We start from the raw sequence: 15317 nt of genomic DNA on the forward strand, positions 1-15317 counted from the left end.
GGTCTGAGGGACCTGACCTGAGCCAATGTCAACAAAAGACGAGGGTTAGTAATAAAGCAATTTATTTGCCAAATAAGAATGCCTATACAGTATATACAATACGTACGACAGTCTGAATACTACCAGGAAAATGCTTGGCAAAACAAAAGTAGATGGACTCCCAGACTGCATGAAAAGTGAACAATCATAATTGTATTCTGTAACACAAGCAATGATATAACGAGGGATTCCTGACCCCTCTGGGCTATTAAATATACACGTTGCATTACCTATATAAAACAATCTGTACACCGTTGTATGTAAAATACGATTGCACAACCCAACAAGTCCCACAACATTTCTATATTTGAATTCAAGCAAGGCCTTTGCCGCCTTATCTTGATAAAATAACATAAAATAATGAACTCTGTATTTTGGCAACTCCACTACCACTCGACAGACGTTTGATTCTTGCTGCTGAGGAGAAAAAGTTGTCCTGTGTCGTTTTCCCTTGTTTACCAGTAAACCCATGAAAGTGGTCATTACACCGGCTGATGCGATGGTGCAACTATAAAAACTAAGAAAAAGGTCGGAAGACAAAACGGTATTTACACAGATGAATGAACACTTGGAGGTGCATGGCTTTCTTTACAGTGTGCGTTTTAATGGGGTGTAGGTCGACGTGAAGAAGACCTCGTCACTCTTATTCGAAGTTTAGTCTGATGGGAGAACCTCTGAAACCAAACCATACTCGGGTCCTCTCTCCTCTCCAGCACTGTAACACTCGGCAGTATCTTCTTCAGCAAAGTTCCACATAGAGGTCGGCTTTACCATCGCCTGCAGTCAAAGTTCACTCCTGTTCCTCCTCATCCTCCTCCTCCTCCTGGAGCTCCTCGATGGCATCCATCGGAGTCCTGGCGCACACCTCTCTCATCGGAGCAGAGTCCTCGCCCTCCGCCACCAGCTCATTGGACATCTCAGTATTTTTCTGCAGAGATGGCACAAAAATAAATGAAAACCACAGCATCTTTAAAAGGTGACTGGGAAAGAAGAACTAGCATTTGCCAGAAATTGCAGCACAACCATTGTGCTAATCTAAATACTTAATAAGCTTCATAATGGAAGAATACCGTATACCTGGGTGAGTAATAGTCCTCATGTGAACATGGAAGTATTTAGGAGCTTGCATTGCCTCCTGAATCCAATAACCTCTTATGCTTCTGGTTATCAGCGCTAACCAATTACAAACTGGAAATACAAATTGGAATATTTAGAAGACTTGACTGTGATTACAGTACTTTTCAAACTAGGTGTTAAATGCCACACAGAGTGGCGCTGGCAAAATGCCTGTTGTCTTCACTCCTGCTTCCCTTTCCCTCCCCCGTTTTCTTTCCAGGTGCTAAAATGACGATTGTTTTCCACCGAATGTGCCGCCCAGTCATGCATGTCATTGGTCCCCGTAGGTTTTGAGCTGGGGCCCGTTTCAGAAAGCAGGTTTAGTGAAAACAGTTTGTTAACCCAGAGATGAGGGAAACTCTGGCTTTTCTGTTTCAGAAAGGGAGGTTAATCAAACCTGAGAGAGAGAGGGGGAACTCCAGCCCGTTTCAGAAAGAGAGGTAACTTAACCTCAGAGTCAGTTACTATGGTAACTGAGTCTGTGAACCTAACCTGGTCGGGAGCAGGTTTTCTTCAATAAACTTCGAGTTTCTCTCAGTCTCCTCCCTCTGACACAGCGCTCTCTCATTTCCTCATTCATTCATTCAGTCTGTATCAGGCACATTTTAGCCAGTTATCTGCATGAATAAAAAAACAGGGTTGGTTTATATAACTGTTAGGCAGACCATAAAACATTTTTTTTTTTCTCAAAACATGGCATTTCCTTTTGTCGACGATCCCGTTGATGAAGAAGCTGTATTGCTTCGCAGGGAGTTAAACATACGTCGGGAGATGATATTGAGGCCCCGGCTTCAGGTGCATTTTCATTACGGGTGCACGATTCAGGAAATCTCACGATTCGATATGGATTTTCAGGCTCAAGATTCGATTCAAAAATGATTCTCGATTTAAAAAAAAACAAAAAAAACAATTCGCAGTATGTAAATGTTTCTTTCCCTCTGATTGCAGTAGACAAACTCAGCAAAAAAAGAAACGCCCCTTTTTCAGGACACTATTTTAAAGATACTTTAAGATAACTTTAGAGATCTTCATTGTAAAGGGTTTAAACAATGTTTTCCATGCTTGTTCAATAAACCATAAACAAATAATGAGCATGCACCTGTTGAACAGTTAAAAAGACTAACAGCTTGCAGGCGGTAGGCAATTAAGGTTACAGTTAAAAGACAATTTGGAAAGTAAGAGACCTTATACTGATTCTGAAAAACACCAAAGACGCCCAGGGTCCCTGCTAATGTGTGTGAACGTGCCTTGAGGACAGCAGATGTGGCCAGGGCAATACATTGCAATGTCACTACTGTGAGACGCCTAAGACAGCGCTACAGGGAGACAGGAAGCACAGCTGATGGTCCTCGCAGTGGCAGACCACGTGTAACAACACCTGCATAGGATCGGTACATCCCAATATCACACCCTGCGGGACAGGTACAGGATGGCAACAACAACCGCAACAAGTGGCCAGTCTGGTGCAGTACATGAGGAGGAGATGCACTGCAGTACTTAATGCAGCTGGTGGCCACACCAGATACTGAGGGCTACTTTTGATTTTGACCCCTTTATTCAGGGACACATTATTCCATTTCTGTTAGTCACATGTCTGTGAAAATTGTTCAGTTTATGTCTTAGTTGTTAAATCTTTTAATGTTCATGCAAATATTTGCATGTTAAGTTTGCTTAAAATATAAAAGCAGTTGAAAATGACAGGACGTTTCTTTTTTTGCTGAGTATACAATTTAAAAATAACTTTTAAATATGAATTGATTTAGAAATCTGTAGAGCTTGAACCGCAATTTGAATGTGAATTGATTTTTTTATTTTTATTTTTTTGCTCACCCCTAATTTTCATTTCCAGACACTAGCCTACCTATTTGAGCGGTATCGTTTTTCTTCCCAAGTCTATCAGTTATGTAGCCTACATAACCTTATCCGTCCTCATATCACTAACCTCACCCATCGTGGACATGCTCTACATCCCAGCAGATTATTTGTGTCGTATTACGTTTTTTTTTGCAAACGGCAGTTTTCTTTATAACATTGGTGATGCGGCGCATATTAGTAAAGCCAATGTAGCAAAGCGCCGTCAATGACTCGCTTTGAAACGTTTTTGTAGTGTTCCCTGGACACAAACCAGTAAGAGCCATTAAAAAGGAGTTCCACAGTATTACAGGTGAATGATGTAAACCCTTTGAAATAAAAGATTATATATATATATATATATATATATATATATATATATATATATATATATATATATATATATATATATATATATATATATATATATAATTATAATTATAATTCTGTTAATGATGGTGCTGCAGCCTCAGAATGGAAATAGTAGGCGTAGGACGTTTTCGCCCACAGGATTGCACCTAAATTAAATAGATAATAGTTTCAATACAGTTTCACCAGTAATATTATACTTATGATTAAATATTAATTAATACACTATATTAGAGGTTACGCATTGACTCCAGCAGCAATTTTCTCCCACGCTAATTCTCTTTTGCAGCAGCTGCTATATCGCTTTTTTCACAAAATGAATGTTCAAACTTGCTGTATGTGAGCATGAGTATTTCCGCTGACCAGTTTGTTTGTGGTTGTTACCATGGTGAATCGTATCATGGCTCCATTCATGGTGCCTTTTTATTGTGGTTGTGCACACGCTTACCTCTGAGTGAACCTACTCTGAGTTGATTGAACCAATTAAAATCAGCTGTTCTGGAACCAAAAACTCAGTTTCCCATCTCAGGGAAAGACTCAGAGTTTGTTAAAGGTCCCATGACAGGATGCTTTTATATAGGCCTTACTGGTCCCCTAATACTGTATCTGAAGTGTCTTTCCCAAAATTCAGCCTGGGTGCAGAACTACAGCCACTAGAGCCAGTCCCACAATGAGCTTTCCTTAGTATGTGCCATTTCTGTGTCTAAAGCTATTGAGGAGGAGGGGGGGAGCAAGGTTGAGGGTGGGGGTGTGACCTTGACCAACTGCCACTTTTTTCTCTCTCTCTCTCTCTCTCTCTCTCTCTCTCTCTCTCTCTCTCTCTCTCTCTCTCTCTCTCTCTCTCTCTCTCTCTCTCTGGGCGTGCAGAGAAAGGGGAGGTAACCTTTCCCCTTATGATGTCATATAGGGAAGATTCCAGATCGGCCCATCTGAGCTTTCATTTTCTCAAAGGCAGAGCAGGATGGGGGGGGGGGGGGAAGACTCATATTAAAGTGATGGTTTGGACTAATGTCACCCTAAGGTCCTTTGCACCATGACCTCGAGCCAAACACCCCCCCAGAAGCTTTTTTCACCTGGGTCTAACATTGGGAGAGTTAGCGTAGAGTAGCGTTATCAGCTGAATAGCTTAGCGCAGAGGCTAATGGATCCAGTGATGTATCTCGTAAATGACCCCACTAATAATGCCCGAAATGATACCAAACGTCTACACTAGTACATATAGGTTATGTACTCATAAAACGATGGATTGGAAAGTTTGTAAGTACACCAGAAGTGTATGTAAATAACACTTGCCTGTTGGCTTCTCGTCTCTGCTGCTGCTGCTACCTACCGGGCAGTAAGAGTGCTTAGGGCTGTCTACAAATTACAACACCGAAAAGAGATGCAACAAAAATATTTATTAATTTAACTTTTTTTTAAAGTAAGTGCTGTAGTATAACTAGCAGGAGACAAGTAATCATTGAGGTAAGTTTGGAGACATTACCTTATTTAATCATTAAATTAATACATATTTTGGTTGCATCTCTTTTCGGTGTTGTAATTTGTAGACGGCCCTAACCACTAGTCTTACTGCAGGCAGCAGCAGCAGCAACAGCAGAGAGTAGAAGCCAGCAGGCAAGTGTTATTTACATAAACTTGTGGTGTACTTACAAACTTTCCAATCCATCGTTTTATGAGTAAATAACCTAGTTGTACTAGTGTAGAAGTTTGGTATCATTTCGGGCATTATTAGTGGGGTCATTTACGAGATACATCACTGGATTCATTAGCCCCTGCGCTAAGCTATTCAGCTGATAACGCTACTCTACGCTAACTCTCCCAATGTTAGACCCAGGTGAAAAAAGCTTTTTGGGGGGGGTGTTTGGCTCGAGGTCATGGTGCAAAGGACCCTAGGGTGACATTACTCTGAACCATCACTTTAATGTTAAAAAACCTCATAAAGTGAAATTTTCATGCCATGGAACCTTTAAACCTTCTTCTTGAAACGGGCCCCAAGCCAATTAACATTCGGGGCCCTCAATCAAAACAGCGCAGCTGAGGAGTTCACACTCTGTCTGATCTTCCTGCTGCCTGAGCTTAGGTTGCTTTGTGGTGAAACTTTGAACATAGTAAAAAAAAAAATGTAAAACTTGGCCTAGATACACCAGGTCTAGTGGTCAGTGTCAACCCTGTACATGCATTTGTGAAGTACCTTTGTTAGATAAGCAGGCTAGGTTTTGTTAGAGATGAGTTAGGCCTAGTTGTTATCAATTCCATTGGTTTGGCACAACCTCCAGGTCCCATCCTCCTCCACCTTTTTGTGAACCTTTTTATTTATATTGTAATCAAACACTTTTCACTTAAACGCTGACTCTCACTAATTTGATTGCTGTTATTGTCCCCGTTTTTTACCATAAGTGCATCCACACCCATAATGCTTACTGTAGATTATAGCTGTCCTGAGTTGAAGGTTTTATATTTTTTCTTGCATGTATTCATAATGGATTAGTTTCAGTTACATCTCTATTCAAACTAAACAGGATGGCCATAAGCCAGAAGTGAAGGACACACCTGGTTAAACATGGTTTCTGATGGATTTTGCAGAAAGCACAGAATAAAAGGTGTGTACTTTCATGTTTGCAGTGACCTCAACCCAAGTGTGCTCACCTGTTGTCGATAAACATAGCATGCTGCTATGGCAACCATTGTCGACTCCCCTATGAAGCCGGCCAGAAGGGAACCAACCCCGAGCGTGGCCCCGTGAACCCTGAAATACAAAAGGATTATTTTAGAAGTGTGGAAGTGAATCATTCTCCTGTTTGATCTTGTCAGGGAGGAAAAAATAAAGAAGAACATTTTACCAGAATAACACACAATACCGTATGAAATACCACGGTAAGCCTGAGTCACAGTGCTGACCTGTGTGACCCTGACGTTGTTCTCTGAAGTGTTGACTTACCCCATATAAGGCAGCACAACTAGACTGGTGATGAGGACAATGATGCGGAGAACCGAGCTGGGGGCCAGCACAAAGGTCTTTTTCAGGGTCATGAGCCATCCAGTCAAATGAGCCCGAACCGTCACTGCAAACACACAAAGTGGAAACATCACCCCACTGGTCCGAGCTACGCCCCGGCTAAAGCCACAGCAGGAAGGAAAATGCAGCTGAAACATCTAATCTAGTGTCTTACCTGGCACGGGAAAAAAGGAGAAAATTTTGAGCGGGACCACACACAGCTCAGCGAAAGCGTACTCCACTCCAATGACATCAACCAGGATCTTCTCGGATATGTTAGGAGTCCAAAACACCACAAAGCAAAGCTGGACACAAAATGAACAAAAGCTAAATTAATTTCTGCGTTCGCTGCGTCACAATAGAGTCGCCCGGCACGCCTCATTAGATTTCATTAGTTCATTAACTCGAGGGGTTTCAGATTGAATGTGGGCCTTTGAAGCTCACATAAAACACGCGAGTGAGCAAACACATGGCTACACAATATTATTGTTTCTAGAAGCAGTTGCAGAGGCCCGTGCAACATGACCAAAGCATCTCAAAGCCATTACTGTATTCTAAGCACTTTAGGGAGTGTTAAACATAAGTTTAAACCGGTCTGATCTGAACATAAATAATTCTGTTTTCAGTCCCAACAAGCACCAGGGGGCCTTAAGATCCATAACGGTGTTTTTCCAGAATATTTTGGGAAATAGGTCTGTGGAACTAACAGGCTGCTGTCGATGAAGCTGATTTAATCCCTGTCTTTGCTGTCCAGTCACATATTATACACTTTTGCACACTGAAACCTGGATACTTCCAAAAAAAAAAAAAAAAAATACTACTACTCCAGCTGCGCTTTCCACCAATCATGCTTTCTGCTTGGGCATCTGGACGAGGAGGTGAGACAGGCTTTCTAATTTACGACAGATGGAAATTCACCCAAATTATCCCCTCTATTAAAACCATTCCTAATTTGAATACCATGCAATCAGCTGTGGTCAAAGATTTTGTGTATTGTTATTTACTCTCCAACAGCAGTTGAAAAAGCCAATCCTAAACCCATTTTAGGTTGAAAACTTCAGGCTGGTCTCGCTACTACCTTTCCTATGCAAAGTTTTTCATCACGTCTCAGTCTCAGATTTCCTCCGTCAGGATAATATAAATATCTAGTTGAACAGAAGTTACTGCAGTCAGCAATAGAAACCCTGAGGTCTCATCTTGCAGGATCTGTCTGTCGGCAGCCTCAGCCACATCATCATCCTGTCCACCATATCTGAACCAGGCATCAATATACACCACCTCCCTTGGTCTGATTATCCACTCACATGGTTTTTCTTACCATTGCTATGCTGATAACACCCAGCTCTCTCTTTTTTTTTTTTTAACCCTCGTGTTGTCTTCCCGTCAACCTTTTTTTTTCGACGCCTTTTTTTTTTTCTACAGTTTTTTTTTTTTTTGGGCTTTTTCCCAACGTTTTAAATTTCTTCTACACACTTTCAGCGCTTATTTCTATGTCCCATATTTTCTGATATAAAAAAAAAATTTAAAACGGGTCAATGTGACCCGAAGACAACACAAGGGTTAAGATTATTTTTTGGGCTTTTCCGCCTTTAATGGACAGGACAGCTAGGTGAGAAAGGGGAGAGAGAGGGGGAAGACCTGCAGGAAATCATCACAGGTTGGACTCGAACCCTGGACCTCTGCACTGAGGCATGAATCAATGTAAATGTGCACCTGCTCTACCAACTGAGCCAACCCGGCCACACATATACAAGTCTTCGATAATGTTTAAAAGTAGCTGTGTTTCTCCTTCTTATCGGGGTTATGTCTCCAGCCTTGCAAACGGTTTGCTGTTTGGTTTCTGCAATCTGCACTTTAGTTTGTGTGATTTGTTTCTGACTTTCATATGAATGTTTACACAAGGCTTGGTCAGTGCTCAATATACTACTGTGACTGAAGTAGTTAAATAAAAGATGTCATTCATATGAATTCATGCATCACCTAATTTCATCCTCACTTGAAAGAACAGTTTGTTTAATCTATCTAATCTTGTGTTGTTCATACTATACAATGATTTTTTGCTCGTCTTTGTTGAATAATACAGAAGACAAAGAGCTTAAAAAAAAATTTGCATATTAAATCACAATCGCAATATTGGTGGAAAAAAAAAAATTAAAAATCGCAATTACATTATTTTCCAAAATTGTTCAGCCCTAGTGACCTGTATCAAATTCAGAATATGGTCATATTCACAATAATAGTGGAATATTGGTGTGCATGTAAACATACTGAATGTTACCTCAAAACGTATGATAGAAAACCACATTGAACTCTATCGCTCTAAGAATAAATTGGATGTTGCAATGGACAAAAAGCATCTGCCAAATGCATAAATAAATAAAAATAATAATAAATGTATCTTATGCTGCTGACATTCAGCCTCATGCAGCAAACAATATACAGACAAATGTCCTTATTTTTGTTCGTATCCAGGATTTTTTCTAAATTTTGTGTTCTTAATTTTACGAGAGATTGAAAGCACTACCAAGATAAGTTCTCACAGTCCACAAATTAATTGTTCAACGCTAGGAAACAATTTCAGGAACATAAAAAAAAAATAAAATGCATGAATATCATATAATCAAATTTAAATGATATTCTATATATTAGATGATTATGTTTAAGCTGGGTTTCTACTGTACTTACACTCTGGAAAACCACATGTTTACTTTAAGTTTAACAGTAAGTCGATTTCACAACTGCTAAGGTTTTTCTTTTTACAGCCTGTTTGGTGGCATCTCTCCAATTCTTGGGCGCGTGCCAGAGCATTTGCACACGGCACAACACCGGCTCTTATATAATGTTTAGGGGGGCGTTACCTATGCTAATAAACAAACAATTATGATTGAGTCGGATTGATCATTCAGCACACTTGGGTAAGGGCAGATTTGGATGGTTAAGAATGTTTTGTGCATCTGGAGTTGACTTCTCTTATTTTTTCTCAACAGAAAATGAAGAGAAAATATAAGACATGTAAGAGAATGTATGACACACAGTACAAGATGAAAGCTCTAGAATATTTTTAATACACTGAAACAAAACCTGCCCAGAGTAATCCCATCAACATTTCACCATCTCACTCTTCTAAAAGAATTAGACATGTAGTAGGAAATTATGAATTGTGCAGAAAAGCCATTGATGTGGTTTTTGATCCCTTGAACCAAAATATAGGAATAGATTTCTGTTGGTATCGCCTTACCATCTATCATTATCACAAATTTGTTTGGCTAAAGTTAAACCGCCGTCTCCCCTGAATCAGCTGCGGTTTCTCCACACTCACTGCCTCGACATCCTAAACACAAGTCTGTTTTCATAAGATTAAATTATTTGTTACAGAACATTACGCCGTTCCTTTCTCAAATATACTTTCGCCTGCCTCCTCAGCTGTTTTTCATTCGGTTGTCTTCCTTCATGCGTAATCAGAACAAGTCTTGACATGAGGGCTGTCAGCTTGTATTTGTATATGTATCTGCCTGTTGTGCTGTGTCGAGCACACACCCCCACATACTGTACATTTTTACAGCTCTAGGATTCCACATCTGGTGTGCCACTCTCTTCCTCCTACTCCTCCTCCTCCTAAAAGACCCAACCTTGGCCACAAACTTCCTGTTTTTCTTATCCGGGCTGTTACGACAACTAACTGCTCCTTTTTTACTTTACAGAAGATCACTTCATTGTTTCAACACCAAGTAGAGGGCAAATACAAAGCCTATAATATAATAGCCTGGATCATTCAGAGTTTTTGCGGATCTGTTGGCATTATTATTCAAACACTTTTCTGAAAAACAAAAGCACTGAGCAGCAGCGTACATAGTGTGGCTGCAGCACTCATTGCTTAAAAAGTACACCTGCGAGAGGCTTTTGGAATGTGTTAACTGATATGTTTTACGTGAATGCCTATTTTATTAAGCTCTTAAAGCTGGGTTAGGGTGGGGGAAAAAAAGCGCATTAGCCTCTTCACCAACCTACTCCCTCTCCTAAGTTCCAAAGTTAGGAAAAAAGATCGACATGCATCCAAGCTGTGTACCCCTATCCCTTTGAACTTTAGTGTACAGCTGTACAGGCATAAATAACTTAAATGTCGGATCTTTTCTAGAACTCCTGAGTTTTGCCTTTGTTTTTCGAGTTCAGAAACGATTTAGTGGAAAACCTTTGGCATTTGGAATTGCCTTTGGCAAGCTTTGCAAAAGCATTGTCAAACTTGTTTCTGCATAACACTGGACTGGTTCTGTCAGTCATGGAAGTGAACCCTGACTACACTCTGTATCTTTTAACCTGTGGTACAGCAGGATTAGAAAAAGGTAAACATAGCAGAGATGGTATGTTTTGCCTGCTGGTGGTGTTTTAATCTTTTTTTATCAGCATGTGCATACACAAATACACTGCAAATGTAGGACTGCCTATTATGAAAGTAAATACTGGAACTTTGTGCTATCTTTATCAACTACAAGAGATGGTCTAGATGTTTGAATAACACGGTGTCTACACTACAGCAAGCCTTAAAAAAGAGGATTTTGTTTCTCTTATTTGAGTAAAACTCTTAAAGGCTGCGACTTTCACTTCTCTCAGATGTTAATGCTCAAATCTAAAAAAGAGCCAAAAATGTTGCCAGTTTTGTTTAATAATGGACTAAAACCATGGATTGAGTTTCAAAATTGTTGCTGATTAATTTTCTGTCATTTGATTCATTGTTTCACCTCCAAACCGCATTCATTTTTCCTCAAATTCCAGCCAGACGTTCAGGACTGTTTCCACACAGACCATTAAAACAAACTGTTAACCTCACCTTCTTTCTGAGCTAATTCATTCTATATCATGAGGGTCAAATTAAGTGCCTGAAAAAAAACATCTTACCGTGAGTGACAGAGCTACACAGCAGGATGTAAACTTTTTGATATGGGACTTGGTGACAGGGGTGCCGGCGTTCATCTTGTTGCTGGGATTGTTCTGTTAATAAGAGAGCAATATTAGTGGTGTTAACGATAAACTGTTACCACAGCAACAAACACTAGTAATGGGAGTTTGGATTACCTTGTCAAAGGCAGGGTACACTGCTCTCAGTTCGGTTAACCAACCGTAGGGCATGTGACCCACAGGGTATGTGGCCGTGAGGACAGCCACAGCCTGGAATGACAACGACAGGCAGCTATAAGTCATCAGCATGCCACCACTTTAATGTTCAAAATACCACACGCAGCACACACTGCTAAATAAATGACCGGTATCTAACAATAGCAGATAGGAAAGCAACACGTGTCTCTCACTTTCCCAGCGGCGTGCAGCTTTTCACAAGTTTATGATTGGATAACAGCCTTGAGCTTGTCATTGTGTCCCAAACAACAACGGGCATTGTCAGGCTTCACACAGGAACAGTAGGACCATGTAGGATTGTTTTCACTCAGTGCAATTATGCCCTGAGTTCCACATGAACGTGGTGAATCACCTAAACCACTGGCAGTCAGTGTTGTCAATGATTTCCAGTTCATTCTGGTAAACAGCTTTCTGTATTGTCTCTAGAAGTTAGGGTCGCTGTAAGCCAGAAAGCTCCAGATGGAGTTTGTTAGCATCTGGCTTTTCATCTGCAATAACTTGAGAGAAAAATTTGTCCAGTGGCTTCAAAAAGCTATAAAGTCTGATGTCGAACAACAGTCTGTAATTATACTAGTATTACTATCAAGTAATTTGTGGCAGCTTTATTAATAACATCCAGATTAAATGCAAATGACATAACGTGATGTATTCCTAATCATACATGACAGTCAATGTAAAGAATGATAGGAAAATGCTTTCTAGAGGAGCAGCTCAGATATGTGTGGCGAATCGAATTCCTGATATACACACCTCTGTGGCATCAGAGGTCCCCTTGAGGTCGCGAGACACAAAAAGGTTGACGATGGGTCGGCTGATACGCTGAGTGGCCAGGATGAGGGCCAGGGGCCACCAGAAAATCAGCATCTTTTTGATAGTGGCATCACCCTGCAGGGATCAAGACATATCCCAAAAACAAAACAAAAAAGACGAGATTCAACTAACTCCATTGTGCCTTTAGTTCAGGTCCATACCCCTTATTTATTTTTGATATATATATATATTTTTTTTTCTTACAGAGGAAAACTTTAACAATAACTAACTAAGTTTAACAATAAAAAAAGGTAGCACTTACGCCCACATCAAGTCCACTGGAGTCTGGGATGTTGTCGTGAATTTTACAGTAGTAACCCATACCGACAATGGTGAAACGGACCAAGGCACCCATATACAGGGAAAGGATCGGGATAAGTAAAGGCTCCACACATTCTAGGTTACTGTGGAGGAGAATGGCCACGAACACAATCTGCAGGAAAGAACAGTGAAGATAAACATAAAAAATCAACTACAAAACTTTCTTCCAACTATTCAACTGTTGCCTTCTGCATTAAATTAAAAAAAAGTGATGGATCTCATTACCTGGGCCACAACATCAGATATTGAGGCTGAGCCTACTATGACGCTGTACTTGTGCTTGAGAAGTATCCCTGCATGAATCCACGCCTTCAGAACAGAACAATGGACAGAAGTGTTATCCCAAGACACCAAGCTTTAAACTAAAAACAAAGACTATTTTGGGCATTTTTTTTTTTTCAACCACAGCTGGATGACAGGCTATATATAATGGAAGAAAGCTAAACTTTGAAGCAGGGAAAACACTATCACTTGGAGCCAGCATGGACAGAAGATTAAAAACCAACAATTTCTAGGTCAGTTAAAATCCATGATTGCGTGACAAAATGCTTGACTATTAATGTAGAATAATACTGCTATACTGCACACTCACCATTGCATCCAACAAAGGAAATGCAGCCAGGTATAAGAACGCCTTTCTTGTCTTGTGCCCCACAGATTCGTCCACATGGTGGAGCTTATTAATGATGTAGTATCCTAAATCCGTGTAAGCTATAGAGGGAAAAAGAGAAAGCTACAGGTGAGTAGAGGTTAAGGAGATAATTTCTACCCTATTTTTATTGTTTTGAGCAGCAGAAGAAGTGTGATGGAGGTGTGATCTTCCCCAGAAAAAAAGCTGTCAGAGGGTGCTACAATAATAAAACTTAAGGTTTGCCACAAATACCAAAAACCACACTTTCACAGGATGCGGTTTAAGCACAGCATGTTATCCCATGTGCACAAACAATCCTTAAACACACACCTATCAAGATGTGAAGGACGAACGCGATGACCCCGGCCGTCACCATGCAGAACACAGCCTTCCTCCGGTCCCTCTTGCTGTTGACAAACACCAAACCAACATTCTTGAAGTCGCTCATGGGTCCGGTGAAGAACTTCATCAGGGAGTAGGCCAGGCCATAGCTGGCCAGCATTTCAATTGCATCCTCTTTGACTGTGGCTATGCCCCTGTTGAGGGCCTGGAAAAGATATTGTGGGGTTGGTGTGGAGAGGGTGAGGTATCAGGGGAATGAGACAGCACATGAGGGAGGGAGGGTGGAGGGGGGGGAGAGAAGTTCAGTGTGGCAGTGTGACCAGCCCACATGACCATGACTTAGCCTAACTTTATCTCTGACCAGATGGTACTCCACCACAGCCCTGCATTAAAATGAATACCTGCATGTGCTTTACAGACACAATAAAACATGAGACCTTTGACTAGTGCAAAGCATTACGTTACCATCATTTCTACACAGGAAACACCCACAACACTGTATCCAAGAATTATTTCCATTCAGAACCACTACTACTGCTGCCCTTTTCCTTTGCAGGACTATGTGCTATTTATACCAGCTAACAGAGACATTACATAAGCTAATCCTAACATCTCCCAGCCACAATGCGTTTTTTTGGTAATCTCAAACTATGTGCTTAAAGTCTCTTTGGAGAGGGCAGCCACCAGACCAGTCATGTTGCTGAGAAAGGACAGGAAATGACCAAGCAGGAAAATATGACAGCTAACGTTAAAGAAAATAAAATGCCAGGGCGTGCGTTTAATCTGTATACATGATCCGCCATGATCTACAAACAGGCCTGATTCTGATTTATCAAATGTCAAATCGCAGGAAGGTAGTGTGCTGCTTTTTTAAGACAGGCTGGATAATAAATAAAATCCGCAGTAACGTTAGCCCAATGCATTTGAAGACAGAAGTGACGAAAAATTCTCCTCAGAATAAACAAGGGCCTCCCTCTCCTCCTGAATAATGTATATACAAACCTAATGGATGTCTTCACAGTGCCTCTCAGCCTGCCAGCTAAATTAGCTCTAGCTACAACACAAGCCAAGCGTCTTTAAACTGACAAAATACGGTTCAGTGTAAGTCGGACAAACGGTGTCAGTGTGCTCTGGCGCTTAAAAACTGCTGCTCGGCAACAGCAGCGGTGGACACACTTAAACATTATTCTCCCGGCGGCGGAATAAAAAAAAACCTTAAAACCGTTAGCCGCTGCTAGCAAAAGCCAAAGCTACGGTCTTGAGCTTGCCATTATTGAGCGAAAAACACCGCTAGCAAAACAACAACGACAACGTTACCTGTTCCCCGAGGTCGATGGCAACATTGGTGATCGCCAAAGGCACCAGAAAGCGGATGAGAGGCCAGTAAGGACTGAGAGATGGAAAATCCACCATAGTAGAAGCCGGGATGACAGAGCGAGGGGCATCTGCCTCGGTCTTGATTGATTAAAAATGAAATCAAAGAGCTAGCGGCTAGAAGGCAGTCAAAGCACCTGTATTTCTAGCGAGAAAAGGAAGGTTAAGTGAGGCAGCGGCAGGAGCCGGGGCGCTCCTGTAGCGGCAGCGCTTCACACAATACTTCGATGCTGCTGAGCTGAGGAGAAGGTCAACGGAAATTTCAGACAGGCGCATCTTCCTCGCAAATCATCATCAAGGGGGTGGGGGGAGACGCAAGGTGACATCAAAACAGCGCCG

At 41.1% G+C, this 15317-nt stretch overlaps 1 protein-coding gene and 1 long non-coding RNA gene across 3 annotated transcripts; both read right to left on the minus strand.

Annotated features, from left to right (window-relative positions):
* Nucleotides 1–45: 45 nt before the first annotated feature.
* On the minus strand, nucleotides 46–15017 carry ankha (ANKH inorganic pyrophosphate transport regulator a). Of its 2 annotated transcripts, none has more exons than XM_039789932.1 (12): nucleotides 14922–15017; nucleotides 13593–13809; nucleotides 13224–13342; nucleotides 12857–12940; nucleotides 12573–12743; nucleotides 12251–12385; nucleotides 11441–11533; nucleotides 11264–11356; nucleotides 6546–6675; nucleotides 6314–6437; nucleotides 6022–6121; nucleotides 46–967 (listed from the first exon to the last, which is right to left on the minus strand). In XM_039789932.1, the coding sequence occupies exons 1-12, from the start codon at nucleotides 15015–15017 to the stop codon at nucleotides 830–832; spliced, it is 1500 nt and encodes a 499-aa protein (XP_039645866.1). In that variant the 3' UTR covers nucleotides 46–829. The 2 variants fall into 2 exon arrangements, with proteins under 2 accessions (XP_039645866.1, XP_039645869.1); XM_039789935.1 differs by lacking the exon at nucleotides 46–967 and adding an exon at nucleotides 1717–1772.
* On the minus strand, nucleotides 1117–1690 carry LOC120552156. Its single transcript, XR_005637963.1, has 2 exons — nucleotides 1648–1690; nucleotides 1117–1227 (listed from the first exon to the last, which is right to left on the minus strand). It is a non-coding gene; the product is annotated as an uncharacterized LOC120552156 (long non-coding RNA).
* Nucleotides 15018–15317: the final 300 nt, after the last annotated feature.

The sequence above is a fragment of the Perca fluviatilis genome, chromosome 22 (assembly GCF_010015445.1).
Source record: "Perca fluviatilis chromosome 22, GENO_Pfluv_1.0, whole genome shotgun sequence".
Lineage (NCBI taxonomy): Eukaryota > Metazoa > Chordata > Actinopteri > Perciformes > Percidae > Perca > Perca fluviatilis.